Here is a 24,725-nt window from a genome sequence, read left to right on the forward strand (position 1 = left end):
CAACGTACACTTGGAGAATGCACACAAAACTCACAGAAATGTGGTTTAACAGTGCCTCGTTTGCGTGCTGCTGCCTCAGGCAGGAAGACCATCTGCTTGTCCACAGGCAGGCTGGCCTTGCATGTGTCACAGGGATAAAACCCAGTCATCATGCAAATAACATGCAATGTATCAAAAGAATGTACAGTTGGAATGTAAAGCCTGCTTAATCAATCCTACCAGATTGGGGATTATAAAGCTCCGGTCGGTAGCAGGTCGGAACCGGGACTGTACTGGAATGGTACAGGATTGGTTTGGTACCGGTTTGGTACAGTAGTGTACAGTACTGTTGCTGCTCAAGTAGTAATGCCACTGTACAGTAATGCAAAGGGGCAGACACTCTGTAGTCCAGGGCACCTGCACGATCGCAGTGGCACTTTTTGATCCGCACTTTACAGGGAGAGCTTAACCGAAGGGGATGTGCTATCTGACTGCATGCCCTCAGATGGGAATGCCAGCTCCTAGAGACACAGAGCGCCCTGGAGGAATGCACAAAACTTGCAGAAGTGGTTTGATGCAAATAGAAAGTAAGGTACAGTAAGAATGTACCGTTGCTGCCTCATCTTGTTAAGACCATAACTGGACTATCAACAAGGCCTACTTGTTACTACAGGCAGGCTGGCTTTGCATGTGTCACAGAGATAATTCTGTGGACTATGCAAGTAGCAAGCAATGTACAGTAAGAACGTACAGTTGCTGCCTCAGCTTGTTAAATGTTTGCATGACAAGCAGTGCTGTTTGGTACCGGTTTGGTGCCTGTAGCACATGGTAGGTACATTTGTGTACAATTACACATCCCCTACGCCCCCGCTGCCATTCTAGACCACACTCCAGCTGAAGCTGGACGCATCTGCTGAAGCAGCAATGCCACTGTGTAACAGGGCGAAAGCTGCAGCTCCTATATACAGTACTTACAGGGCTGGTGCAGTACACGGTACTTGTAACAAAAAAACAGCTGTCTCAGGCAACACAAGCAGCAACGCCGCAGTATGGTATGTTACAAGCAAGTACTGTAAAAAGATACAAACAGCGCAAGTCAAACTCAAGCCGGGTTCGCTGCTCTTAAATACCTGCACGGTGCCCAAGCACAAGTGCAACGGTACGGTACGGTGCACAGAGAACAGTGCATCACGGTGCAGAGCACGTTACACTACTATAACGGTAACCTCGTTCACTACGAAAAGTGGTAGAGCAGTGACCTACAGTTACCGAAGAAGCAAAATGCAGGGATGTCCACCTATTTAACTTCTGGCTTAACGCAACACTGGAGGAAGGGTGATGTCACCGACAGCCTTCGCAATGGTGCTGCAAGAGAAACCAGAGTGGCAACGAGACACTGCGGGAAGGACTGCAAGCAATCAGACCCGAAGCAGAGCTGAGCCCAGCAACTGCTAGTGAATCGGCAAAGGTAACCTTGTTTGTTGTACAAAAGTACTGTCTGGAATGGGAGCAGGGCTGGAACCTACAGTCACCACAGAAAAGATATAGGGATGCCCACCTATAATGCTCTTGGATGACCAACAGTTTGAAAACTAAGGAAAGCCTATTGTTAGCCAACACTAATTCTGCATTTATGTTCAACGAGACACTGAGAAAAACTGCAAGCAGCTGACCAGTCTAACGCTGGTCAGCTGAGCCCAGCAGCTACATTTGTATTCATGTGGAAAAAACAGAATTGACACAGATAAATTTTTTTCAACCAATACAGAAGTCAAACACTTACTGTTATTTTTAATACAGCTTTTATAACGAAAAACACATTTTTATTTTTACGCTTCAACTGAAGCTGGCAGCTTAAGTGAGAACACAAGTAGCTGAATTAAGGTGTTCGATCTCAGGGAAAGGGTAGCAGAACCAACAAATCGATTCATTACGTTTTAAGAGTTAGTAAGGCATGTTTTCACAATCAGAGTTAACAATGCCGCTGACCTCTAAAACAGTTGCACAGTTCACATCCAGGTATTTTATATAGATCTATGCCCAGGTTGCAACTATAGTTAGTTATAACATTAATTCCATATTTACCTATAACACTAGATCCTCCCAGTAGTACTCAAAGAAATGAAAGAAGTTATTTACAAACCGCTAACCAAGATCATGCAACAGTCTCTTGGCACAGGGGTTGTACCGACAGACTGGAAAATTGCAAACGTATTACCAATCCACAAAAAGGGAAACAAAACTGAACCAGGTAACTACAGACCAGTAAGCCTGACTTCTATTATATGCAAACTTATGAAAACTATAATAAGATCCAAAATGTAAAATTACCTATATAGTAACAGTATCCTGGGAGATCGTGTCTAACTAACTTGCTTGATTTTTTTGAGGATGCAACATCGATAATGGATAATTGCAAAGCATATGACATGGTTTATTTAGATTTCCAGAAAGCTTTTGACAAAGTCCCGCACAAAAGATTAATTCTCAAACTGAACGCAGTTGGGATTCAAGGAAACACATGTACATGGATTAGGGAGTGGTTAACATGTAGAAAACAGAAAGTACTGATTAGAGGAAAAACCTCAGAATGGAGTGTGATAACCAGCGGTGTACCACAGGGATCAGTATTAGGTCCTCTGCTATTCCTAATCTACATTAATGATTTAGATTCTGGTATAGTAAGCAAACTTGTTAAATTTGCAGACGACACAAAAGTAGGAGGAGTGGCAAACACTGTTGCAGCAGCAAAGGTCATTCAAAATGATCTAGACAAGATTCAGAACTGAGCAGACACATGGCAAATGACATTTAAAAGGGAAACGTTTAAGGTACTGCACGCAGGAAATAAAAATGTGCATTATAAATATCATATGGGAGATACTGAAATTAAAGAAGGACTCTATGAAAAAGACCTAGGAGTTTTTGTTGACTCAGAAATGTCTTCATCTAGACAATGTGGGGAAGCTATAAAAAAGGCTAACAAGATGCTCGGATACATTGTGAAAAGTGTTGAATTTAAGTCAAGGGAAGTAATGTTAAAACTGTACAATGCATTAGTAAGACCTCATCTTGAATATTGTGTTCAGTTCTGGTCACCTCGCTACAAAAAGGATATTGCTGCTCTAGACAGAGTGCAAAGAAGAGCAACCAGAATTATTCCAGGTTTAAAAGGCATGTCATATGCAGACAGGCTAAAAGAATTGAATCTGTTCAGTCTTGAACAAAGAAGACTACTGAATCGACCTGATTCAAGCTTTCAAAATTATAAAAGGTATTGACAATGTCGACCCAAGGGACTTTTTCAACCTGAAAAAAGAAACAAGGACCAGGGGTCACAAATGGAGATTAGACAAAGGGGCATTCAGAACACAAAGTAGGAGGCATTTTTTTACACAGAGAATTGTGAGGGTCTGGAATCAACTCCCCAGTAATGTTGTTGAAGCTGACACCCTGGGATCCTTCAAGAAGCTGCTTGATGAGATTCTGGGATCAATAAGCTACTAACAACCAAATGAGCAAGATGGGCCGAATGGCCTCCTCTCGTTTGTAAACTTTCTTATGTTCTTATGTTCTAGTCCACTGTTGCATAACTTACTTAGCTTCTGAACCAATAATGTATGATTACAGAACGTAACTTTATTATTATTATTATTATTATTATATAATATATATTTTTGTATTTTTAGAAGTGCAAATTAATTCAAACATGCTGTTTGCGTAACACCAAAGTGTTATTGTTCGTCTTACTGGTGTGCTGGAATTAACTGTGTTAATTTAAAAACAAAATTGGAAGGAAAACGTTATTTCATTGTAAATGGCTGAAAAATGACTCGGATGCATTTTTTAAATTTTTATTCTGGCTATACGGACAAGTGATTATACGACTAAATAACTGAAAAATAAAGATATTAGTACTGCTGCACTGAAAAAGTTCAGGGATCTTTCAGATGAGACGTAAAACCAAGGTCCTATAGTAGACCAATGCAGCAGCAGTCGTGATGCACAGTTCACCCCCAAGTCTCGATGATGGATGATACAATGGTTTTACATTTTCACCTCAATTTTAATGTCAGACGAGCCAGGCAATTTGCTATTTCATGGAAACTTGCCTTCTCACTTATATTTCACACATCTGTCTCTATTCTTCCACCAGCATCAAGTTTTCTTCCTGCCCCTTTTACCTTCATTGATTGGTAATATAAAATCCTCCAGCAGTTCTAACCCTAACCCTCCAGCAGATCTTGAACGCCCCCCCAACGATGGCAGCCATTTGAAAGAAACTGCCCAGTGGACTTTTGCAGAATCAGGATGGGAGTTGAGTGCGTTTTGGAAACGTGCCTGTTTATCACTGCCAGAAAAACAAGGACTCGTTTTTGTTTAGCATACTCTTTTGAGTGACATCATAATAGAGTATATTCTGCACATGATTCATCCCTTATTTAATTCTTGACCAGAAACATACTTTGTGCATTTTGGAAACTCTTCAATTAGAAACCAGTAGGGAAATTGTTTTCATTTTTTAAGACGGGGTGGTTAGAAAGTCGATAAGCCCATCAATCATCAATTCTGAATCAATTTGATGGATGCAATCTAGTAAAAGTGTGTTTTATGAAAATTATACTTTCTCCTGTTTTAATGTTATTTTCATGTTACAACTTTGTTTTTTAAAAAAAGTGTGTATTACTTATAAAAAAAGGCACAGTAAAGATAACAAATAAACCAGGAATGTGCTAGAAGCTAAAATGGAGTTCACTGATGCTTGTTTATTTTGTCATTACAGTGCATTTGCTATAAGTTGCAAAAATATACTTTGCAGACGTGTCATTAAAACTACCGCATGTCAAATGTTAGCAATGTTTGTAAATTCTATGGATTTTGTGGTTATCAGTATTTTATATGTATGTAATGTGATAGCTGTAACATTCCTATGTTTTGAATTGTATACATTAGCAGTGGAAAGACGAGGATGAATATAGACTTCATTGCTAGCACAGCAGTTTCACTAAAGATAACAGGATCAATGTGATGCTTCACCTGCAGAGGAAAGCAAAGGACCTAGAAGTTTCTGAGTCACAATGCAAAAGTTCGCCAATGCAGATGGCTGCAGGTTCAGCATGAAAACAATAAAGAACACTTAGTTTACTACATCATCAAGCTATTTCTTGAAGTACCCATGTGAATCATCTTCCACAACGGTGCTTCATTTTTTCATTCCTTGCTCACATTTTAGAGCATGTCTAAGATATACCCCCCGACCTGGCATAGTAGTTCCCTATCAAGAAAAAAATGTAACCATTACCGAATGGATATTTGGATACCTATTAAACCTTCAACCTGAAAGTGTGAGAGATTCTGGAAAAAATAAATATAATTAACACTAATTACTAGTAGTTTTCGTTAGTTCACAGAGGCCTTGTGCCCTACATGAAGCCGGCAGCCCTGTCGCCCCTTTCCCTGGATCAAACAACCTTAAGCCGAAGCTCAAAACTAATTGGTCCATCACGATTCATGGCTTCCATGGAAACATAAGCTTGGAAACGAAATGCCCTCAGAGAAGGAATGTTTCATTCTATTTACATACGTAATGAATTGTGGAAATGTCCACTATTTTACAGGAAGAAAATAAACATTTTGAACATACGAGCAGTGTAAAAACTAGTTTTTTTTTTTCTTTTTGAAATAACTATTTTAGGCGGCTCATCTAGCAAAGTCTACAGCAATTTATTTGGCCGCCAGCTGGAAATGAGATTGGAAATGAGAAGGCTGGTGGGAGTATCGAACATCATGCTACTGTGCATGGTATCGTATCAAGGCTTCCTAAAGAGGTATCGCAGAACACTACCCTAAGGGTGGTCCACCCAGGGTTAAGTTTGAGGCATCTGTCATTTTACTTTGCCACAGTCTCTGTGAACAACTTCAGTAAACCAAAACAATGTTGCCATACTCATTAAAATATAGTATATAATCATTTTCTATGGCATGCTTAAAATATTACTACAGAAAACTACAGATAATATAGTGAGTAATATTAATAATTAGATGTTTTAAATGATTCTTGTATACAGCTACATTCTCTAAAAGAAAACCTTTTTTGCTTTTCTAAAGCTATTTGCAGAAAGAGCCACCAGAACCGTCTTTGCTTGCAGTTTTGTAGATTAACAGCACCTTGTGATATATTTGACCTCATTTTGGGTTATCTCTGGAAAATACTTTCAAACTGACATTCCATCAAAGTGTAATAAAATGCATAAGAAATAACACCCACCTAAGTTCCGGGTAGACGTTTTCCAGATACCACTTAAAAGGTTTGCAGCCAAGTCTCTTTTTCATTTCTAGCCTGCTCTGGATACTAATGGGTAAAAAGAAATAAAAGTTGCTGGGTTTCTTCTGAAATGAGCTTCAGACAAAATGCTTGGAAAAGAATCCTGACAGCAACCACAGGACACTTACTTCCCATAAGGGACATTTCGTGCTGATGGCACTGCTGCATAGTAGAAATTTTTAAATTCATCCATCCAAACCTCTGCTGCCCTCCGGGTGTTCCTTAACAAGAAAAAAAAAAAAAAAAATTAGACTGTGACTTAAGGTGATTGACAGAATAGGCGTTTTTCAGTCACTTTTGATAGATGAACAATGCACAATGTGAGGGCCAGCTAATGCATTTAGAGTTAAATTTGGAGCTGAACTATTCTGAATTTTAATCCTAACTCAATCATTCTGACCTTAGCCACATCATTTTTGCAGAAGAGATGGATACATGCAGCATGCTACAGCCCAAATGAAAAGTTATGGTGACATTATGTAAATGAAACATAGAGGCAGTCAGTGGGTGCTCTGGGACTAGAACATGCACAGGAAACAAAACAGTTGATGAGGAGCACCTGGCAGAAATTTTAACATAGGCTGAACAATCAATTTGCCCGGTAGTAAAAAAAAAAAAAAAAAAAAAAAAGTTGTTAAAACATGTACTGTATGCACACCAGCAGTACCAGAGCAAATAAATAAATATCCCGCTTCTTATCTGAGGTTTCATGGGACAGAAAAATGGCAAGCACATCATTCTGAAATGCCTTGCTTAAACAGTACACAACTCCCAAAAATGTTGTGTAGTGATTTTTTTATAGACTGTATATATTATATATATATTTTTTGTTGCGACTTTTTTCCCCCTTCACTTTTTTCCCCCTTCACTTTAAACGTCATATTATAGATATATATAATACTATATACACCGATATATATCATATATATATATATATATATATATATATATATATATTTGATGTTTTTTTTTGTCAACTACGTTTTTTTGTTCAGTAAAAAAGGCACAAGTAAACCTCATGTTATTACTTTATGAAAACGTGTCTATGGCCATTGTTTACTGTGAAGAAACAGCAATGGCAAAGAACAGAAAAAAAAATAAATAAATAAATAAAATGCGGTGTCAACGTTATGTACTATTTATTTTGGGAATAAACAAAACAATGTTTATCTTGAACTTATCTGGCATCCTTTGCTTTGTAGTTAATTCATTTTTCTACTTTGTGTTACATATTGTAAGGTCTTGCTGTAAAATAAAGGCACACACATAGGGCCTACGGCCACACACCCGCCCCTGCTGCTAGGCTGAAGTGTTTCTTATAGTGGGTTCACACAAGACAACATTTAACGTAACGTAGTTAGATAAGATATTTCAGTTTTTTATTTTTCTTAAAAATATTTCCCAACATAAAACCAGTGTCACCTTACAATAATTGATTCTGAGTTTCAGTGTTTAAAAATAAAATATCAAACAGAACAAAATTTCAATGTACCATTTGTAATTCAGTAATATGAGAGAATTGGTCAGGGGTCTGAATACTTTTGCAAGCCACTGTGTGTGTGTGTGTGTCTATATATATATATATATATATATATATATATATATATATATATATATATATATATATATATATATATATATATATATAACTCACACACACACACACACAGTGGTTCTCAAAAGTATTCACCCCCCTTGAACTTTTCCACATTTTATTGTGTTACAACATGGAATCAAAATGGATTTAATCAGGAGTTTTTGCCACTGATCAACACAAAAAAAGTCCATAGTATAAAATCAAAGTATAAAATAAAATCTACAAATTGTTCTAAATTAATTACAAATATAAAACAGAAAATAATTGCTTGTATAAGTATTCATCCCCTGCCTAAATAAGCACTGGTACAACCAATTGTCACATAATTAGTTGAATGGAGTCCACCTGTGTGCAATTAAGGTGTTTCATGTGATTTCAGGTTAAATACACCTGACTCTGGGAGGTCCCACAGTTGGTTAGTACATTTCCTAACAAAAACTACATCATGAAGACAAAGAAACATTCAAAGCAAATCCGGAATAAGATTCTTCAAAAGCACCAATCAGGGGTAGGTATAGAACATTTCCAAGGCACTGAATATCCCCCAGAGCTCAATAAAGTCCATTATTAAGAAATGGAGAGAATATGGCACAATTGTGAATCAGTCTAGAACAGGTTGTCCTCAAAAACTGAGTATCCGGGCGAGAAGGGCACTAGTCAGGGAGGCCACCAAGAGGCCTATGGCAACTCTAAAGGAGTTACAGTCTTCCACGACTGAGCTGGAAGACACTGTGCATACAGCAACAATAGCCCAGGTGCTTCACAAAACTGGCCTTTAGGGACAGTGGCAAAAAGAAAGCCATTGTTGAAAAAAAAAAAAAAAAAAAAAACATCAAATCTCAGCTACAGTTTGCCAGAAGGTATGTGGGAGACTCTGAGACCAAGTGGAAGAAGATTCTATGGTCTGATGAGACCAAAACAGAGCTTTTTGGCCTCAACGCTAAGCGCTATGTTTGCCGCAAGGCTAACACTGCACATCCTCAGACCACCATCCCTACTGTGAAGCGTGGTGGTGGCAGCAACATGCTATGGGGATGCTTCTCTGCGTCAGGGCCTGGAAAGCTTGTGAAGATAGAGGACAAAATGGATGCAGCAAAGTATAGAGAAATCCTGGAGGAAAACCTGCTGAAGTCTGCAAGAGACCTGGGACTTGGGAGGAGATTCATCTTCCAGCAGGACAGTAACCCCAAACATACAGCCACACTGGAGTGGCTTAAAAACAAAAAGGTCAATGTCCTAGAGTGGCCCAGTCAAAGCCCGGACCTCAATCCAATTGAGATATGTGGAAAGAGTTGAAAATTGCTGTTCACCAAAGATCCCCATCCAACTTGACGGAGCTTGAGCAATTTTGCAAAGAATAATGGGCAAAAATTGTAGTGTCCAGATGTGCAAAGCTGGTAGAGTCTTATCCAAATAGACTCATGGCTGTAACTGTTGCCAAATGTGCCTCTACCAAATATTGACTCAAGGGGGTGAATACATATGCAATCATTTTTTTTTTTTTGTATTTGTAGATTTTATTTTTCACGTTGACATTATGAACTTTTTTGTGTTATCAGGGGCAAAAACTCCTAATTAATTCCATTTTGATTCCATGTTGTAACACAATAAAATGTGGAAAAGTCCAAGGGGGGGGTGAATACTTTTGAGAGCCACTATATATATATATATATATATAAATTAACTGATGACAAATGTACACACACACACACACATATATGTGTGTGTGTGTGTGTATGTGTGTGTGTGTGTGTGTGTGTGTGTGTACATATATATATATATATATATATACTATATATATACACACACAAACACACACACACACACACACATACACTATTGTATTACCTTACTGTAGATTTATTTTATGTTTAACATTATTATAAAAAGAAAAGAAGGATGTTAAAATCATGAAAATAAATTAGACTGGGGTTTCACAGGGCTCTAAAGTGGCAAAAAAAGAGCAAGGCCAAGATGGCCTTCAGTTTAATAAATGTGTACAGGGCACTAAGGGCCCTAAACTCCAAAGTGTAGGATGTTGTATAATTTTGCTTAGGATATATGAAGCTAATTATTAACCACAGAAAAACAGCATTGTTTAACATAATAACAGCTATTTATTTCTTCAGAAAATGGTGGGTGTTTTTTTGCAATATCTGCCTCTATACATTTAAATTGTATGAACTGTCCTGTTTGGCTACTGTTTTGCTGGCATTAGGGTGACTTGTGCTGACATCGTCAGAAAATACTTATTTAGGTAAACAGCTGAAAAAAAAAAGATAAAGTCAGTTTATAGGAATCACTGATATAAGAATAAACTGCATATAGTGATCAAAATCACTGGGACCAAATCATTCTTATACCAACCAATGTAAAATAATCAAGAATCAAGCAAATCGTTTATAAGAATAATTTCGGGGCAAACCGACAACATGTAATACAGTACTGGAGCAAGTGCAATGATGTGTACAGCCAATAAAAGCTGTTTTTCAATCTGAGTTTGATCACATCTCACGTGATTAGGCACATACGCAGAAAACAGCATTGTTTGTAATCAAACGTGACTGTGCCACTTTGTTCTTTGTTAGTGAAAATGTGTTTCAATAAAGCTAATAAACGTTCATTGAATACATACAGAGTACAGCACTGTTATTGTGTGATATGCATGTAGACGGCAGAGGAAGAAGGGAGGACTGCAATGCTTTGCATCTCTGTTTAATGAAAAACTGAGATTTAAGTAGAAAATTAGTAAACCATAGATGTTTAAATGCAGTGGTAGTCCTGACAGTAAAATACTGTATTGTAATGTCATTTTAGTTCAAAGGTCGTTACACGTAACGCCGCACGGCAGTTAAACTAGGCACCCTCACGAGAAAATCGCTTCAAGTACTCTGAAGTAAAATAGGATTCTGCAGCCTTGAGTAAACATAAGTAATAACTGTGATCATATAACAAGCTGCTTACCCACCAGGACTTGTTTTGATGTATGTCCTCAGTGACTGAACATCATTCACATCTGTATACTGTATTTGAACTGCTGATGGCACACTTTTGCTAATTGTAATGTGACAGAGTGGACAGTGTAAATTATCAGGCTGGAGGCTTGATTTACAGTTTTTAACCGGTGTTGTGTTTTATTTATTTTTTTGTTTGCTTTTTTGTTTTTTTACACTACGGTGGCGAAACAACCGCTAACAAAATAATCCTAGCTCTCAGCTGTAGCACTAACTAACAGTACTTCGTGTGGAACAAACACTAGATCTCTTACTAGAGTTTTGGTTTCTTTTTGTTACTTCTGCTTCCTTACAATCTTTATAGCCCCATCACAAAGCTATCAGCTAAGCCATTTCTATTGAGGTGTAATTAACTTTAACAAGCAGTTAACCAATTAACTATTAGTCCTAATTCATTAAGGAAAGCAGCTGTGGATCTTTCCTGGGAGTGCATACATGCGGAAACTCATGACATCTAGTGATCAACCCACTACACTGCAGTTACTCATACTAAGTTTGATTCTGCACCACAGTAACCATATTGGTCCGCATGATTCTTATAAACGGGGGTTCTTAATGCTACTTAACGTTACTCAACGCTACCCGGGTCTCTTTGCACTGCCCAGGTTTCGATTAATTCATTTGAGAATTTCAAGAAAATGTAGAAAATATGACAATACAGCGCAGGTCTGTGGCAGGCGTAATAAAAACAACATTAAAACAAGCTTTTGCATTCTGCCTTTTCTTAAGTGACACAATATCAATTCTTTACAGAAAACAATAACACAGCGAGCAGCAAGTACACCTCAATAATAATAACTGCAGCGACTATCTAACTAAACCGGAAACAAAATAACATAACAGGGCTCTACAGTGCCACTAATTTGGTCACATATGCCAGCCCCCCTTATGCACTTTGCATAGAATCTGCCCTCCCCCGCATTTTATATACACAAGCAGTATCCTACTTACAGTATAGGCAATATACTGTAAATTACATATTATATTCATATATATCTACAGAAAATAAACAACAGTGTAAAAGTTCAGAGGTGCTGTCACAGATAAAGTGTGGGGCCACTAGACTAATGTTGGACCAATAGACCTGTGCATAAAAACCCTTAATTTTGTATGTTGCAAACACAAGGGCAGCTGTTACCGCAAGTAACATTCTATAAAGAGGTCAATGTAAAGCACCTGACTTTATCCTGTGCTTCTACTACTACAGCTGAGGGATGACATACAGGAAGGTAAAATCACAAATCTGCATATCCTTCCTCTGTAGTAACATGCCTATAAACATTATGTGGATGACAAACATCACAAAGAGATCCGCGTGTTGTTTGCCGTGAAGTTCTTTTGAAAGCAAAGGAAACTGAGGGAGATCTCCTCTATCAAGTTTGGCAATTCATAAGCCCAGTTTTCCAATATAAGCATCAACTGCTTCCTTGCACTGCAGTATGTTCTTGTCGGCCCCATGTACTCTTTGATTTGTTTCATTGAAAAGACTAAAAATGTCTGCTAGGTATGCAGTTTTAATTAGAAACTTTTCAGTTAGCTGAGTCTATAAACGCAGATTTATGTAGTTCTAAAAACGTTCTGAACTAACACTTTCCCAGGTAAAAGCCATCAAACTACACTGTGAAATAGAAGCATTTGGAGATTCATCTTCACACATCTCAGCAATGAGTCAGTTGTTAAGTGACTGTCCTTTAGTGTAGTTTACAGTTTTAACTACTGCGCTCAGTGTTTCATTGAGGTCCTCACACAGATTTTTACCTGCCAGTGCCTGGAGATGAATCATACAATTAAATATTATGCAGTTAGGAGCTTTCTGTTTTGAGCAACTATTGAAGCCCTTATTTTTTCCGATCATAGCGGCTGCCCCATCAGAAAACATGCAATGAGGTTTTCATATGGCAGGCTGTGCACTGTAAAGTAATGGCCCACTTCACAAAAATATCATCACCCATAGTTGTGGCGTTAAGAATTGCAGCCATTAAGATATCGTGCTTTAGTTCAGCTTCATCGATTTACCACACATACACGAGCAGGACCGCCTCGTCTGCCACTGTGTTTTCTCGCAGTTTACAGCAATTTAGTTTAGGCATTGTATTTCGGACATTCAATATCAATATGAAATAAAACAAAAAAGCCACTCAAATTCAAAATACTTCTTCAGAAGCTATAATCGTATCGGCTGTCGTTACTTTCCTCTCCTCTCCGAACGCATCACGCACGTAAGGCTCGTGACTACTCATGAATTATGCATTGCTAGGTAATTCAAAAGCAGATTGACGTGTGACAGAAAACGTTTAACAGAGCAACATTTTAACGGACCACTCCCCACTCATTAATTAATGCTGAAGAGCGTTCCAGGCACGGGCTCGCCAGAAAAAATTCAATGACTTAAATCGTTTGACATCACAAAGGGGCGAGCCTGCCAGACCCCCTGTCATGTTTAGCGCCCACCTGCCCCCCAGGTTGGGAACCATGGGCATATGCAACTCAAAATGTGCTTGTGCAAACGTAAATTTTAATTTAGGCACAAGTGTGCCACTAGAAATTAGTTGACTATAAAAAGATATATAGAATATGAACGTGATTTTTTTTTTTTTAGCTGAAGGTATAAAACATTAAAAAAAAAAAAACACCTCACAGATCTAAACTTTCATAGCTCAATAGTAAATGTGGGAATATAGCTTATTGGTGTCCACTGCCCACTGTTAATCACACATTATAAATTACAACTCCCATACCCTGCCAATTTCACTGCTTTATCAGTGCGATGGTACTCGTTTCCAGACAGTTTGAAAACATGTCAAACCAAGATCAGGAAAATAAATTATTTTCATATGATTGGAGAAGTTTCAAAAGAAAACCACAATGAAAAAAATTCAGATATGTCAGCGTCTTTAAAAGAAATGAGCAATAAAGGTACGTCAGAAGATGAATACGAACAGGGAACTTCAAGAAGGGATGTGTAATTAGTAGTAGCAGTAGTTTTTTTTTTTTTTTTTCCCCATTGATGACAAACTAGACATTTATTTCAACTGTAATGTTTTACATGTTTGAAACTAACCATCACAAAGTTAACACATTGAGGTATTACTGATAAAAGGATGACTTGGCCAGTCTCAGCCAGCAAAGATGGTTGCAGAACTCAATGCAAACAACACTACTTTCTGGCAACGCATGCTATGAAAAGTAAAAGAATATATAGAACAGCCAGCTATTTTAATATATTTTATTACAAGTAACCGAAAATAATATACAAGTTCAGAAAAATAAAACAACTTGAAATACGTTATGCACTCAATACAACACTATTTTCTGGAAACGCACTGTATGAATAGTCAAATAATGTACAGTATATAACATCCGGCATAAACGTAGTTATTGTAATACAGTACAGTTAAAACATAAAACTTAAACAGGTATGTACAGTACCTTACTATAGATCTTGTGAGTACAATGGAGCAAAAAATAAATTTGTGGAAGTATGCACAGTATTCGGCCGATTGAGCTGATAAACAAGTTGGGGGAAAAAAAAAAAGGTCATAAAACTGACAACAATTTGCGTCCATGAAGGTTCGTAGTGTGCTGAGGCTTGAGAGTTTTACAGATTCGCTTTGCCATTTTCTGTGTCTTTCTTGCAGGCTTTCCCACTGTCATGCCATTGCTATGCACTCTACATCACTGCTATTTCCAAAACACTGAAACATAATTGTTTTCCTTTTTTTTTTTAAACACTCGAACGTTGTTTGCATTATGCAATTATCTGAATTAAAATGCAATGTACAATGGACTTTATGCAATTATGCATTTAGCCAATATGCATTTAACCCTATCATACAATCCAGAGTTGTAATGACTCGACTCAGACTCCAGTCTTTATGATAAAATAAATTACACAATCAATTTTGTTTTCAATAACCGCAGCCCTTCTTGTGATGTGTACAAGTGGTAGAAAAGGGGTTTCGTGTTGATGGTCTGGTTTAATGTATACTGATCTAACATTTTGCTACATTAAAAAAAAAAGAAAACATAGCAAATTCAAACTCATGTACAAGCTTCTAAACTTTTTTTTTTGTACAGAAAATTTTACGTAATAATGCACTGTTCAAGAAATGAACACACAAACTACCCTCTGGAACTTTAATACATCAGGAATTGCATCCTGGTTAGATGTTTTTAACCAAACTAACTCTAAAACATTTTGCTTTTTTAATGACTACATTAATAAAAATGAAAATGGGCAGACCAGACCACAGCTGCGTGATTTGGTTGAATAGGCACAAACATTGCCAGACAAAAGGAGGTTGAGGACGGAACTGTATTGTTTTCAATGAATTTTTAAGAAGCGGTGTGTGGATTTTGTCATAGTTGGTGAACAGATCAATTATTACACGGGTAGAAAAAAAAAAGAAGTGTTTGTTTGGGCTGCTGGGGTATTTGGGTGTCTTTATGAAACCGCAGTTACAATACTCATTTAGATCTCTAAATATTTGAAGATATCACTAAATCATTTTAAGATATCTAAAATACATTTGGAAATATCTTAAATTGATTTGATTTTAAGATAGCTTAAAATAACTTCCTGTTCATTCAGAGATATCTCTAAATCACACAGAACAGAATTTCAAGATATCTCAAAATGACTTCCTGTGAAAATGTTTTGAATGGGCTTCCTGTCCATTTAGAGACATCTCTAAATGAACAGGAAGTCATTTACAGATATCTTTAAAACCCTCGATATCTCTAAATGACAGTTTGGCGTGCCATGCTAGCTCAATCCATATGGTTTCCATAGTATTTAAAGATATCTGCAAATCAATTTGAGATATCTTCATTTCATTTGTAGATATCTCCAATTGATTTACAGATATCTAAATTAATTTTATATATCTTAAACTGCACAAGTAAAGATATCTGGAATTCAATTTGAGATATCTCAAAATGTTTTACAGATATCTCTAAATATTTCAAGATATCTTAAAATGCAATTTGAGATATCTCTAAATGATAATTTGGCTTGCCATAACAATACCAGTTTTTTACGTTTGTAGGGTTATTCAAAATGCAATTGACCTCTTCGCATTACTGTACTGTTTGCACATTTTAACTACAATGATGATTTTATTTTGACAAACAAATGGATTTTATTGTGCTAAGTATAGGTGGTTAAAGGATTTATGGTGCCATGTGTTCTGTGTGAAATATTTGTGCTATGTTGCATTAGTAAACAAACCTTTTTATCTCAAAATAATGAATTGGAACACATATGTGTGAGTATGCCATGGTTTTAAAACTCTGATTTTGACGCAGTTGCATTACTTGAACTGTTTTCCTTTGTAGCTGCTATGTTTATCAAATATCAAATTAAATGTCACAACATTTCGTTCCATAAGGTTAAGACAAAACACAAGGCAGAAACCATGGACCTTCAATGGTAAACATCAGTAGGGCAATGTCACAAAGATGGCCGGCATGGGTGGAGTCAGACCAGAGCGAGGAAATAAATGACAGAGAGGTGTGGTTTGGTGGAGCTGAGCGAATGTTTTCGTTCAACCTTTAATAAACAGAACAGAAAATAAAAAGGTTGTACAAACAAAAAAACACAGGACACGGCACATGCAGCCAAAACAAAGAGACAAACAAAACTGACTTATACTAAACAAAAATATGGTGAGCAGATATTTTACTATTCTTATTATAAGCACAATTACTACCTCCGTCTCCAATCCCGTTCTTCACTCACCGAACACCCAACCCCGGGTGGGTGAAAGCATATTGCTTTTATGCAGCTGTACCAAGACTCGATTGCTAATCAATCATTCAATTGGAGTCTCGGTACAACTGCACGTGAATTAATAACGTGCAATTCCCCGTGCTCACATATTATTACTCTTCACTTGCACGTGAAGTGCTGTGCAATACTCGTGCCTAAATACAAATATACATTTTAAACACTTGTGTTACAGACCCATTTATATCCTGTGTACCAATGACTATACACCAACATTGGTTAGATACACGCAACATATAACAGAAAATACACACAGGGTCGGGCAGTTTATCACAGGCAAGTATGACCAATTTATGTGTGACTCAATTACAACACTGATACAATCATAGAAAATAATGCACTTATCCAGTATACAAATAAGTGGAGTTGACTGTGTGTGTGTGTGTGTGTGTGTGTGTGTGTGTGTGTGTGTGTGTGTGTGTGTGTGTGTGTATATATAATTATTTTTAAATGTGAGGCCTCCCTGCTGTTTATTAAACCTCCTATACACCACTCAAATTTCACAATCAGGTCATTTTACCCTATGGGAGTGGAACCCTTGTCAATCATATAGTGATAAAGAGGCTCGCTAGGGAACAGTGAGGTCATCTGTTTGCCCAGACCTGCCTGTCACAGTAGGATGTCAAAGACTACCTATGTGAGTAGTGAGTAGGCTGTTACTAACCAAATTGTGTGACTGTGCCAATGGTTAATTCAGATATAGGTTGATTAGAGTAGCGGTCATCAACTCCAGTTCCTAAAAGGTAAAGCTATAAGAAAGTAAATCAACTAGACAAATGTCTCGGCTAGTGCTTTCTTCAGTGTAATTATACTTTTACCTTAGAATTCTGATTAAATGTAAGATAACAGATAACTCCAATTCCTGTTTGTTTGTCTTAAAAACATCCCATTTGTATTTGTTTACCCGATTCAGCTCTAAAAAGAGTGCTGGGTGTGGAATTGGTATCGACTCATGCTGTTGATGCTGTATCACATGGATGCTTTAAGGCCCAACTTGAGATAAATCAGCTACTAGGAACCGGACAAGAATCAATGGGCCGAATGGCCTCATCTTGTTTATAAATATTCTTATGCTCTTAACGTATCAGTAGCTGCTCTTCTCAATTTCCGCAATGTCCATCAAAATGTGTGTCTATTCACAGCAATTATGGCCTCTGTGGCCTTTCCGCTACACACCAAAGACACCTGTACATATCAAATTAGAAAGTGTTTGGTTCCAAACAATGCATGGTTAAGTCATATAAGCAGGGAAAAAAACCTAACAAACTAACATTACCCTTATGGATTTCAAATGTGCATAGTAATGCTATCTCAGAAAAAGAACCCTGAAAAACAAAACATTTATAGAATGTTTAGAAATGTTTAAGTGCATTTCTTTCAGGTTTAAAACACACACACACACACATATACATATATATATATATATATATATATATATACACACACACACACACACACACACACACACACACACACACACACACACACACACACTGTAACTAACTTAAGAATATGGCTCAATTGCTGTAACCCCTTAATTTACTTATTTTTACCACAATTAAATACTTTTCTACTTTATATTACAGTGTTTATCATCGTTATTTGTCCATCTTCTGACAAGTAAGTTTATGTTTTTTCAGTTCATCCATAAATACAACACTGCATTTTGTATGTTACATCCGTTTATGATCTTTCTCAGGTTAGCTTACATGAAACTATGTAAAACCATTTGAATGAAATGGTCCCATGGTGTAGCAGTAAAAGCCCAGCGGCAATGCAATTTGCTGCAGTATGGTCATGGATCTCGTCACCTCTCTGTGCATGGCTACCCTGTCTGCCAAGTGGTGAATTACTCTCTCTGCTGTCTCAGTGATGACATCTGTGTTCCACCATACAGCGATATTGGATGAGATCGTGTAGAGGAGCTCAGTGTCATCAGATGAGAAAATGCAGATGAGCTCAGTGTCATCGCATGAGATTGTGCAGAGGAGCTCAATGTAATCTTATGAGATAATGCAGATGAGCTCAGTGTCATCGCATGAGATTGTGCAGAGGAGCTCAGTGTAATCGGATGAGAATGCAAAGGAGATCAGTGTAATCTTATGAGATATTCCAGAGAAGATCAGTGTCATCGGATGAGATCGTGCAGAGGAGCTCAGCGTCATCGGATGAGATAATGCAGAGGAGCTCAGCGTCATCGGATGAAATCATGCAGAGCAGCTCAGTGTTATCTTATGGGATCTTGCGGAGGAGCTCAGTATCAGTGGATGAGATCTTGCAGAGGAGCTCTGTAATTGGATGAGATCTTAGAAAGGAGCTCAGTGTCACCGGATGAGATCGTACGGAGGAGGAGCTCAGTGTCACCGGATGAGATCGTACGGAGGAGCAGCTCAGTGTCACCGGATGAGATCGTACAGAGGAGGAGATCAGTGTCACCGGATGAGGTCGTACGGAGGAGGAGATCAGTGTCACCGGATGAGATCCTACGGAGGAGCAGCTCAGTGTCATTGGATGAGATCGTACGGAGGAGCAGCTCAGTGTCATTGGATGAGATCGTACGGAGGAGTTCAGTGTAATCGAAGGAGACGGAGTGGGGACGCAGAAACTGGTTATTATATAATAATTTATATAATACATTTATCAAATAGGGGTTCTTTCAGCACTTTGTGTACAATAAATTGAGTAAGCAAATTTACATACCATTTTTTTTTTCAGCTGTTTGCCAAAATAAGTACTTTGACACTAGTGACACGAGTCACCCTAATGCCAGCAAACCAGTAGCCAAACGGACAGTTCATACAATTTAAATGTACAGAGTCAGCTTTTGCAAAAAAACCAAACAAAAAAAAACACCCACCATTTTCTGAACAAATAAACAGCTGTTATGTTTACTGTGTTTCTTTCTGTGGTTAATAATTAGCTTCATATACGAATCCTAAGCAAAATTACACAACATCCTACACTAAGTTTAGGACCCTTGATGCCTCTACAAATTTATTAAACTGAAGGCCATCTTGACCTTGCTCTTTTTTTTGCCAGTTTAGAGCCATGTGAAACCCCAGTCTAATTTATTTTCATGATTTTAACATCCTTCTTTTCCTCTAGCAATTTGACTTCTTTTCATCATTGAATGTTAGTTACACATGTGATGTTTAATAGCATTTAAACAAGGTTCTGGGCATTAGTTCTATCAGACCTTCAACCAAATTCAGGTTGTTTTGTGAAAACAGACAGAAAAGGAAAAACCACTGTACAGACAGGCACTCGTATGGGGTGGTCATAATATTAAAAAGGAGATTATAATAAATGTTAAACATACAATACCACTACAGTAAGGTAATATATATATATATATATATATATATATATATATATATATATATATATATATATATATATATATATAGATAGCAGGGAGAGGGTTGGATTCTTCCGTGCTAAAAAAAAATGTGCGTATGCACGTTTTGTTTAATTTAATTGTATTATTATTTGTAATGGTTTAATTAGCACCCGCATCTGGTAAGTATTGCAAATTAGTGCCAGGTGCAGGGTTTAAGAAGTGTGCAGTCAGTCTGCTCAGGGCTGCTGCAGAGTGAAGAGCCTGGTTGTAGTGTGTGCAATCGTAAAATAAGGTAGTGTGAAACCTTGCTTGTGTCAGTCTGTGTTTTGTGTTTTGTTTTCTGACGGGAAAACAGCTTAACTGTGTTAGTTAGGGCAGTTCTGGTGTTTAGTTAGCGCTCTGAATAGGAGCTAGGTGTTTGTTTTTATTTATTTTTGTGTTTATTAAAAATAGTGCAACTGCGCTGCAAAATCAAATCTCTGTGTCCTGGGTCTACTTTTAAAGGGGCAATGAACTGTGGAGAGGTACAGTTCGTTTTACTATATCTATCTCTCTCTCTCTGATTACATATCTGATATATATATATATATATATATATATATATATATATATATATATATATATATATATATATATACACACACACACACACACACACACATATATATATATATATATATATATATATATATATATATATATATATATATTAAAAATAATGTGAGATAAATTAATTTTAACAGTTAATTATGCCCGTGTAACCAATTTTAATACCGGATATCTCGTCGAACTGTAGATTCATACGTGCACATTTTTTATAAAAGTAAGATCTTATAGCAGCTGTCCTGAATAGTAATACTTAAAATCAACAGGATTTAATAGAAAAAAAAAACACAATGGTAATTTGGTCTTTTTAAAAACAATTTTATTATTATTAATTTATTAAGTGTACCAAATGTTACCTTTCCATCCTATTACCCTAATTAAACAGATTTAGGGACCTAATAATTCAGTCACACAAGCCCCAAGGGCCAGAGCAGCAGTTACACGTACTGATTAACCACTCTGGGATAACCCCAAAACAGCAAGATTATTAGCAATGCACAAACACGGAAACAAAAAACATGCTGGATTTTGCCACAGCGTTCACCACAGCTCTGGTTACAATGCACACGAGTAACTTTGCAGACACATGTTTGGCAATCATTTAAATCAACGAAGATAAGCATTCCAGTTCCAAATACATACATACATCCAAGGCACACTATTAACAATCTTGTACAAAACAAGACAGCAATTATGATTTTTATACAACTTTAACTACTTTTTATATGAGCTTAAAAAGAGAGTCCTACAATGTCCAATGAGTGAGAGCATGCTTCAAATTACTCTTCCCTAAATAGCAGCATGCATCTTTTTCTACCCAGAATGCACTTTTAATGCACAATGATAATTAAAGAGGTTTTTATGGACAAAACAAAAGAGGCATTTTGAGAACTTGTGAAATGAACCTTATGTCTTGTCCATTAAAGTCTGTTTATATAAAACTATTTAACACTTTTCTCAAATAAAAGTGTGCTAAAAAGGAACTACAGAGGAGAGCTGCACAACACCAGGGACACGGGGCTGGACCATATCAGCCAGATAATTTGGGTCATGTAACACCTTAAGGGAGAATCAGAAGCCACAATACTTCATTTTGGAGTCAATGGAAGCCAGTGCAGCTGGGACAAAAACTTCTGTGATGTCCACGTAAGAGCAGCATTCTGGATGTGCTTCAGCTTTCACAGTTTGTGGAGTCCAGCCGATAGAGATTTACAATAATACCACCATGATCTAACAAAGGCTTGGACACGGGTATGTGCAGCTTTAATATTTCTGAGATGAACACAGGACAACACCCTTGACCTAACAAAGCTAATGTGGCATGAAACTTCTTAAATATACATCAAATGCATTCACACTGTTTTGGGGTGGAAGGGGGTAGAGATACTAGTTGTGTTTAAAAGAGCAATATACCAGTTACACCGTTTGTTTGACCAAAACTTAACATACACTAGATCTCTCCCTTCAACAGGATCTTAACTCCCAACTAACCTGGCAAATACTGTCCCACTGCCTCCTGGGAAGGTGTAAGGATGTTGTTTGCGAAACACATGGCCTACCCGGCTACAAGGAATGATTTCCAGACTTCCGCCACATTGCCATACACGAAATGAGATCTCTGCAACAGACAAGCCGAGAGCAGACTTGCTTTACATATCCCTGAATAATTATATATATATATATATATATATATATATATATATATATATATATATATATATATATATATATTATATATATATATATAAATGATATAGTGTAATATTGTTAATACGACGTCTCCAACAGAGTTTTTATTTATCTCAGAAATGTTGCCTCTCCTTCTCTCAAGCACTCTGTCAATTGTGCTTTTCTATTGTGTGGACCCATGACCACAATGGGCTACCCTGACTACCAATTCATAAAATTAGCAAGATTTGAACACATGTGAAATATTACTGAACTAGACAAATAACCTTTACTAGCATGTCAGAACTCATATGAGACTGCCAATGAAGGGACAAATTGTGGAGCCAAGAATTTCATGCTGGCGTACAGAGTTCAAATGCTAGTGTAGTTGCCACTCCACCTTCTAGACTCTGATGCATCTTGCTTGACTACTAGCCTTTTCAATAGATGTAAGACAGTAATTTACTGTTTTAATTAATTGCTGTTCAGCAACCCCATAATAAAAAGAAAAACAAAAAACTTCTTCCATCAAAATGTTAATTCTGGACTCCAATAAAATCAAGGGCTTATTTCACTTTGTCCTGTGTTTGAGTTATCACTCCACTTACCTAAATTTTCACCACCCCAGACATCCATCATCATGTCATACTTTCCCAGTTCTTCAAAGTAGTCTTTGTCCATAACAAAGAGACCACCAGCTATCATTGGTGTCCTAAACACAGAAAACATAACAAGAAAAGAAATATAAACAAGCCATTCACAAATAGAAAAATAATCACTTGTCTGGGCATTGTCTGCTGTTTTCACATCATTTACCATAGTTTACCATAGTCTGCCATGTTTTTTTTTTTTTTTTTTTTTTATATGTTTTACCATATCTCTCCAAGCTTTTCAATGTCTACCTATTCTTTACCATGCTTTCACTATGCTTTCTTATACTTTGCAATGCTTTTAATTTTAATGAGGGAAGCTACAACAAATCTCAGATTATTTGAATATTTGTGCTAGGAAACTAAAACAAAGAATATAAAAACTGTGGAGGCAGTTTGCTCTTTTTTATTTACAGAGACAGACACACACGCACAGTATATTAATTTTGCAGGCTACAGTGCCGCCACAGGGCATGAATGGTTCGCCCTCTAAAGATCCTAATCTAACCACACCGGCTGCTCTTCAGTCCTTAGCCTCTCAAACAGGGGCAGACAATTGTGCCGATTAGTGTGATGGTTTGGCTGACTTGTATAGACTGGGGCCAGTAGTTTCAACAAACTCATTTCAATTGTGACCCAAAATGGCATGAGACACTTCTGAAACAGCCCACTATGCCACCTAGTATACTCTTATGCATACACAATTTAATACAATTTCACATATCCCTGTCCTTGTAATGTTGGATTATTATATAAAATCCAGGCGGAACATTATCTAATCTTGCTAGGGGTATTATATTAAGACACGGGGCGGCAGCAAGGGGGGACTGAAACCTCCCCGAAATATACCTGGGGTTATAGGTAAGAGCGGCTGGCAGAGCTGTTTAAACTAGATTTTGAGAGGTATCTTTTCACGGCTGTTTGAGAACGGATCGGGACGGAATTTCATATGCTCCGTATATGATGGATAATTTTTTTTTGTCCAAGTTTCATAAAAATCTCTGCGGTACTTTTTAAGTTACAGAATCATGAAAAACTTACGTTTTGACAAATTAGTCAGAGGTTTTTTTTTTTTTGCGCTAAAATAACAAAACAATGGCTGCATGTTTAAACACCATACATGGCAGGCAGATAGTACTCGTTGCCTTTTTTTGTAACCAAGTGTAGCAGGGAGAGATCTGTGCTGACTCTGCTGGCGTGTTCGCAGTACTGCAGGAAGAGGGCGGCAGCCTTCCAACAACCGCCTGTGAGTCATGGCAGTGACACGGGGAGGTGGGAAGGTAGGTGTGTGGACTTTCCCCCTCTGAATGGCTGAGAAGCGAGTCTTGACAGATTGCTAGCCCTATAAAAAAATGCTCTGCTGTTTCCTCAGGTCTGCCCACGTAGATGCGCCGAGAGTGCGGAGGCTCTGATTCAGGACCGGGGGCAGACCCCGGCGTATTGTAAGAGCAGGCTAGTTAGCCGACAGAGTAGGATAGTGATCCGGGTCATGCGGGTAGCGGCGACCGGGATAAAGCTGCCGAGAGCAGCACCTTTTATTTGTAGTTTTATTACTGTTTTATTTTCCCTTGTTCTTTTCGCCTTCTGTTTTCAATATTATTTCTTTGAGCACCTGCAAGGCGCCGGTATTGTGTACCATCGCTTGATATGCCCGTGGTTCTGTTTACCATCGTTGGTAAATCAGACCACGGACCCACAGCGCCATCTGCGGGACTAAAGAAAAACACCACTGAAATAAAACTGTGCACCTGTGCGGTG

At 37.6% G+C, this 24,725-nt stretch overlaps 1 protein-coding gene across 1 annotated transcript in view; it reads right to left on the reverse strand.

Moving 5' to 3' along the window:
* Positions 1 to 24,725, reverse strand: part of galnt2 (UDP-N-acetyl-alpha-D-galactosamine:polypeptide N-acetylgalactosaminyltransferase 2) — a 157,783-nt gene that overhangs the window by 20,497 nt on the left and 112,561 nt on the right. Inside the window, exons 10-13 of the mRNA XM_041252811.1 lie at positions 22,926 to 23,029; positions 22,141 to 22,267; positions 6,433 to 6,525; positions 6,248 to 6,331 (exon numbers count right to left, since the gene is read on the reverse strand). Coding sequence (XP_041108745.1) covers positions 6,248 to 6,331; positions 6,433 to 6,525; positions 22,141 to 22,267; positions 22,926 to 23,029 — 408 coding nt within the window. The remainder of the gene's footprint in view (positions 1 to 6,247; positions 6,332 to 6,432; positions 6,526 to 22,140; positions 22,268 to 22,925; positions 23,030 to 24,725) is intronic.

Source organism: Polyodon spathula, chromosome 6, assembly GCF_017654505.1.
Source record: "Polyodon spathula isolate WHYD16114869_AA chromosome 6, ASM1765450v1, whole genome shotgun sequence".
In the NCBI taxonomy this organism is placed as follows: Eukaryota; Metazoa; Chordata; class Actinopteri; order Acipenseriformes; family Polyodontidae; genus Polyodon; species Polyodon spathula.